Consider the following 7,374-nt stretch of genomic DNA (forward strand, 5'->3'; position numbering starts at 1 on the left):
CTGTATACAGTAGCCAGCAGAATTTTCAAACGTGATTTATCGTTTACACTAGATATTTTTACATTAAGCACCAACACTTCAAAAGAATTATATTTACAACTAGATTTCTTAGTGGTTTTGAAAATATTACTATAAATTACAGCAACACCTCCTCCTTTGCGTTTCAGACGAGGTTCATGTTTATAACCGTAGTCTTGTGGGGTTGACTCATTTAAAGCAATGTAATCGTTTGGTTTTAGCCAGGTTTCTGTTAAACACAGCACATCTAGGTTATAATCTGTAATCATATCATTAACTATTAGCGCTTTTGAAGTAAGAGATCGAATATTCAGCAACCCAAGCTTTATCATTTGCTCATCCGTATTATATCTGTTTTTTATTCGTTGAACATCAATTACATTTTTAACTTTAGATGGGTTTGAACGTTTTTTGGATTTCCAAGTTCGGGGAACAGACACAGTCTCTATATGATGATATCTAGGTGAAAGAGGCTCTATGTGATGGGATTTATCTGACCTTGGTGACGTGAGGCCGCTAGCAGACGGTCGGTTAAGCCAGTCTGTCTGCTTCCTGACCTGAGGCCCAGATTGTCATGTTTTAGCTCTAAGACTATGAGCCAAATTACTAGAGAGAAGAGCAGCACCATCCCAGGAGGGATGAATACCATCTCTTTTCAACAGGTCAGGTTTGCCCCAAAAACTTTTCCAATTGTCTATGAATTCTATATTATTCTGCGGACACCACCCAGACAGCCAGCCATTGAGTGAACACAATCTACTAACTATCTCATCACTCCTACGAACAGGAAGGGGGCCAGAGCAAATTACAGTGCTTGACATCGTACTTGCAAGTTCACACACCTCTTTAATATTAATTTTGGTGATCTCCGACTGGCGGAGTCGAACATCATTAGTGCCGACGTGAATAATAATCTTAGAGAATTTACGTTTAGCATTAGCCAGCACTTTTAAATTTGCTTTGATGTCAGGCGCTCTGGCTCCCGGCAAACATGTGACTATGGTGGCTGGTGTCTCTATTTTCACGTTCCGTGTAATAGAATCGCCAATAACTAGGGCACAATCAGAATAATTCTCAGTGGGTGTTTCACTGAGCGGGGCAAATCGATTTGTTATCGGAACGGAAAAGTGGTTTTTTGATCCGCGACTAGAGCGATCTCTCACTGTCACCCATCTGCCCTGCTGCACGGGCTCTACTTCAGCCGGAACCGACTCATGTAAAGAGTTCACTAGGCTAGGCGCATCCAAAATAGTATCTAAAGCTCTAGCACTCTTCTTACTATTCTCGATTAAAGTTTGGATGCGTGTCTCTAGTTCTGAAATCTTCTCCGTCAGCCTGACTGTCTCCTTGCATTTATCACATATAAATCCTATGTTGCCGACAGAGAAGGCTATGGTAAACATGTGACATGAAGTGCAGGTGACAATAACAGGAGAAGACATTACTCACCGTGTTTGATGACTGATTCTTACTCACCTGGGCTTTTATGAACTCAAAGGCGCGGGCGCGCGAGAGAAAAATAAATAACTGAGCGCACGGGTGGTGCGTTAAAAGGCTAGCGAGTTAGCGTGTTGTGCTGACAATAACGGAAGCTAGCAGTGTCAGGTTGATCTAAGATGTTGGGTAAGCTGTATTTAGTAGTATAAGCAACTAGAAACGATAATAATTGATGGTTCAAAAACAAAACAGCAAGAAATACCTGCTGTTAGTAGTACACAAACATTGTACATAAGGCTGAATAAATTATATCAGTTTACAATACTACATTCAATGTTATACAAACATGGTAATAGGCAGAAATAAAAATCATCAACGCATTAAACTAACATTCCTCATGATTACAGGAATGGATCGCATCAAATCGATCCAAATAATTTTATTTCAAATTCATCATTTTGAGATCAGCTGACCACAGTAACCAATCAGAGAGAACTACGGAATGCACAGCATTGCTTTGTAAAAATAGACAAATGTAAAAACAGTTCTCTTGCGGTTTGATCTGCTAATGCTGGTGTTTGTGCTCATGTGCGCCGTTGAGAATCGGATCTTCATTAAAGTTTGAGTGAAAAAAAGACAGTAAAGAGAAGAACAGACAGGAGTGGAGGAGAGAGTCTTCCAGCATCAGATCGGCTTCGTCCATTCAGCCGGTTCCTCTTATTGGTGGGCGTGTCCTGGGGGCGGAGCCTGTCAGCAGGGGGAGTGTCCCGAGGGCGGAGCCTGTCAGCAGGAGTGTTAAAAGGCGGAGAGAAGGAGCCGCCGTAACCGGGCCAGTCGTCACTGAACCGCTCGTCCGCTTCACCTGCACCTCCAGACCCGCTGCCGGCCTCCACATCACCTGCACACAGCGGGAACTCTGGTGTTTATGTCACAGTTTACATTAGTTCCTACAGCGTAACAATATAAATGACTCAAAGCACCTTCACAGATGACAGAAAAATAAAGAAGATGAAATTGGTGCATTATAACCCTCAGCAAAAGTAGTGAAGAAAAAGAGCATGAGAACATTTACCCGGTTTCCCTTTGAGTTGTTAAACCAAGCGCACGGTTGTCAGTCATGTTGTGTGTGTGTTAGGACAGGATAAAAGCACAGAGACACTCACTGTCGATGAACTCTGCGTCTCGTCCGGCCTGAGCGAGTCTCAGTCTGTTCACAGCTACTCGGAGCTCCATGATTAACCGCCGCGTTTTGACGTCTGGCCGAGCAACATCCACCTCCAACTCCGGATTATTAATCTGATTCACCAGACCGTCGGCGGTAACAGATGGCAGGTATCTGCAAAAATCACACACACACACACACACACACTCATAAACACTACTCGTCACACACTCTTCAGCTGAGGTTTATTCAACCGAGACTGCATTGCTGTCAGTCACAGAAGCCCTACGGATCGCAAAAGCTGCCTCTGAATCATCAGTTCTCATTCTCCTGGATCTTTCTGCTGCCTTCGACACTGTGAATCATCAGATCCTCCTGTCCACCCTCTCATCACTGGGCATCACAGGAACTCCTCTCCACTGGTTTGAGTCCTATCTCACAGGAACTCCTCTCCACTGGTTTGAGTCCTATCTCACAGGAACTCCTCTCCACTGGTTTGAGTCCTATCTCACAGGTAGGTCCTTCAGGATCGCATGGAGTGGCGAGGTATCCAAAGCACATCAACTGACTACAGGGGTTCCTCAGGGTTCAGTTCTTGGACCGCTCCTCTTCTCCATTTACACCACATCACTGGGACCCATCATACAGGCACATGGCTTCTCTTAGCATTGCTATGCTGATGACACCCAGCTCTACCTCTCATTTCAACCTGATGATCCCACAGTAGCTGCACGTATCTCAAGCTGCCTGGCGGACATCTCGGCATGGATGAAGGAAGATCACCTGCAGCTCAACCTGGCAAAGACTGAGCTTCTCGTCCTCCCTGCCAATCCGTCTCTACAGCACGACTTCACTATCCAGCTAGACTCATCCTCAATCACCCCATCAAGGTCGGTCAGAAACCTTGGAGTAACATTTGATGAGCATCTGACCTTCACAGACCACATCACAAAGACAGCTCGATCATGCAGGTTTGCACTGCACAACATCAGGAAGATCAGGCCCTTCCTAACTGAGCATGCAACACAACTTCTCGCCCAGGGCTTGGTTATCTCTAGGCTTGATTACTGCAATGCTCTTCTGGCCGGTCTTCCATCATGTGCAACAAAACCTCTACAAATGATCCAGAATGCTGCAGCCCGTCTTGTCTTCAACGAGCCCAAAAGGGCCCACGTCACTCCTCTGTTCATCTCTCTGCACTGGCTACCACTCGCTGCTCGCATCAAGTTCAAGGCATTGACACTTGCTTACAGATCGACCACAGGCTCAGCTCCTCCTACTTTCACTCGCTCCTACGAGTCTACATCCCTACCAGAAGCCTGCGATCGGTCAGTGAGCGACGGCTCGTGGGTCCATCACAGAGAGCCACAAAATCACTCTCCAGAACATTCTCATTCACGATTCCATGCTGGTGGAATGATCTCCCTACCCTCGTCCGGAATGCAGATTCCCTGACCACATTCAAAAGACAACTGAAAACTCATCTCTTCCGTGAGCACTTGACATAATAATAAAAAAACCTTTTCCTTTGTATTTTGAGCACTTCTTGCGTTATTTTTGCCTCTTCACGATGACTCGCTTGCTGTAGTCCTCAGTTGTAAGTCGCTTTGGATAAAAGCGTCTGCTAAATAACTAAATGTAAATGTAAAATGTTCAGGATTCGCTCTCTCACCGGCCGCGCGTCTGTCCGTTCCAGCAGCGATCCTCATTGGTGACGTCCGCGGACATGTGTTCATCATTACAGATGGTGTGAGGCAGCGTTACCCAGAATCCCCTCATGGGCCGCAGACGCTCCTGCAGCTCCTCCACCTGCACACATGATCAGGGATCAGATCAAACACACAGTTCAGTGGCTCTGGTTATGGAGATGTTCTCTCAGCGCCTCACCAGCCGGTCCAGGTTGGTTCCCGATGCGGTGGTGGGTTTCTCCTTAGAGCTGTAGCTTCTGAAGGCCGGTTTGCCATCGTCTCGCTGTCTTAATGAGCGTTTGTTCCTGGCAGGAGTCGGCTGAGGAATCCCACAGCCCTGAAAGACCTAAAACAAACACAAGCACATCAGATGAGCTCAATGCATTCATGTAACACACACAATCCAGCTGACATAACCATCATTTCATCCAGGGCTGGACTGGTGATCGGGCATACCGGGCAAATGCCCGGTGGGCCGACGTGCTTTTTGGGCCGATACATCTCATACTTTTTTTTTTTTTTTTTAAACGGCCCATAAAACTCATACATCGGCGGCCCATTCGTTTTGTTTTGTTTAATTGACGGCGCTGGGTTAGTGCCAGTGTAATGCATTGGTCAAAAAAAGTAAGCGTTTTCCACTGACAGACCGGCCCATGAAACGCGTAGATCAGCGGCCCATTGGTTGTTTTCTTGATTGACACTGGGCTGGCCCAATCACATCTTTAAACACCTCCCCCTTTGAGCGAGCGTGCAGTGTCAGTGTGTATCTGAGAGATGGAGAAGAAATGCACGGAATGTGCAGAGAAATAGCGTGAAAAATAGATACAGGTCCTTTAAGCAGACGCTGTAAAATGTGTCAAAATATATATTTTCTGCAGCAGCAGGACCTTCATCAGCTCCGGTGATGATGATGATAGTGAGGAGGATCAGGACCTTCATCAGCTCCGGTGATGATGATGATGATGATAGTGAGGAGGATCAGGAGAGAGATGAGAAAGTGTAGAGTCCACGGTAAGCAGAACTACTTTCAAAACACTTCGAAAGTATGGGAGTGTAGGAACCCATTACGCATTATTTCCACATCTGTGTGCAGGGGTGTAACTATCGGTAAGCAGGGTAAGCGGTTGCTTACGGGCCCGGACCAATCAGGGGCCCGCCCGCGTGACTGGACGATATTGATTGACAGGCCCAGGCGGGTCCCCCTATCGCATTTTACTACTTATAGTCTGATCGCATTTTAATTTTTTGCTTATTGATTTGAATAAATAATGACAACAACATATTTGACTGATCATTAAATAAATGTTTGAAACGAACAATGATGAATTTGGTGTAATTTGTTTCGAATTGGGACTGGGGAATCCCCGGGTGAACATGCACATTGCATGCAAAACAGTAAAAACCGGTGAACTTGAGACCGATATGGAGTCGTCAAATTTTTTGTCAGAGCGTTCTTTTTCTAAACTGAAACTGATAAAAAAGCTATCTCAGGAGCTCAATGGGACAGAGTCGTCTCTCTGGACTTGCCATACTGTCAATTGAGAATGCCCGTGCGCGCTATCTGGATCTTAAAGGAGAACTCCGGTCAATTTTAACATTGAGCTCAATTTTTAGTAAATTTGGAGTGCTGTCAATACAGAGAACAATGACAAAAATCGGTGTTGCCTACACGGTGTTATCCTCTTTTTAAAATTTGCGACTTGAATGGGGTCTAATTTTAAACCTGCTTTTATTTCTCTTATCATCCTTGATGTGTCATACAAGTGCCCAGCCATGTTGAGTGATTCCTTCAGAATGAACACGAGTGAATCTGACTGCAGTAGATGTGAAAGATATGAATAAAAATGATGTTATATCAGCCAGCGCAAATACCTGTATTTAGTTCCTGTTTTCGGTTGAAGTCCAAAGTAGTCAATTGTCGAGTTCACGCGCGTGATCATAGGTAACTATGACCTGACAGCTTCGCACAGAGGAAAGCCCGGAAAATGCAGCTATAATGTAAGTGAGCATATTTTTTATGTATTTGGACTTAGGCCTATGTGTATATAGCAGTGACAGTAACAGTAACAATGTGTTATGTGTGCGCCGTCACCATTTTTTTTTTTTTTTTTTTTCGTGTAGCGTCATCACGTGTTGTAGTAGGGGGGCCCGCCATGATAATCCTGCTTAAGGGCCCGGTGTTGACTCGTTACGCCACTGTCTGTGTGGTAGCAATTCATATTTTTACCTTTTATTTAGCTATTTAACTTTATAAAACATTGTAGTGAGCATTTGTTTCTCTTCAGGGTATGTATGTATGTTTCTGCAGAGCTCACATTCCAGCAGAACAAATGGTTTAGCAGCTGCTGGGATAACAATTAACATTTCTTGAAAGACGGGTTATTTATCCATATGTAAAGACCTTCTCATCTCACAAGTGTGAAGAAAGCAAACCAGGGGGGGTCGAGGGTCATTGTCTTCAGGAGGGCAGAGGGGCCGTTTGACCATAAGATAATACCTTTGATCTCACAGATGTAAAGACAGTAAAGCCCAAGGAGGGGGTGAAATAGAATGTCAATTGTATTTCTAGAAAAGCCAGCTAGATCTGGTTTACTGGGTGAGCGGAAAAGTACAGGAGAAACTTGTAAGAGAAGGGGGGTATAAAAGACTAGAGGTGGCCAGATTTACGATGGATAAGTCGATAAGGGACCGCCGGATTACTGAGGATTGTGGGTAAAAACAATTGGGAGGTTGCCAGGAGTGTGATAGGAGGCGCATTTAGTTGGTTGGTTTAGGAAGATGGAAAATTGTTAAGGTTTATGCTGCCTTGCGATTACACTTGCTGTGGTAAGTCTGATGTCTATTTAGGTTAGCATTTACTTAGAGGTGACGGTTGGTAGAAGCTTGGTACTTCGGTGCCCGCCAATCTGAACCTTGTGACACAGGTCCTTTTTGGGTGCCCCGGGATACCTTTCGGTGTTAACGAAGGGGTACTTGGAAAGGGAGGTAGGTATCCAACCTCTCTGGGTCCACTTGGACAGCACGCAGAGAAGGTGGCCTTGGGTTTAAGGGCCGTAACTGGAACCCAAT

General features: G+C 45.1%; 1 protein-coding gene across 1 annotated transcript; it reads right to left on the bottom strand.

Moving 5' to 3' along the window:
- Window positions 1–1,848: 1,848 nt before the first annotated feature.
- Window positions 1,849–4,806, bottom strand: LOC307008031 (glypican-6-like; the record flags this gene model as incomplete). Its single annotated transcript, XM_079630585.1, has 5 exons — window positions 1,849–2,353; window positions 2,619–2,791; window positions 4,290–4,426; window positions 4,505–4,651; window positions 4,762–4,806. 5 exons carry the CDS (start codon window positions 4,804–4,806, stop codon window positions 2,070–2,072), a joined length of 786 nt encoding a protein of 261 aa, XP_079486711.1. The 3' UTR covers window positions 1,849–2,069.
- Window positions 4,807–7,374: the final 2,568 nt, after the last annotated feature.

This window comes from Phoxinus phoxinus, assembly GCF_949152265.1.
Source record: "Phoxinus phoxinus genome assembly, chromosome: 12".
NCBI classification, from domain to species: domain Eukaryota; kingdom Metazoa; phylum Chordata; class Actinopteri; order Cypriniformes; family Leuciscidae; genus Phoxinus; species Phoxinus phoxinus.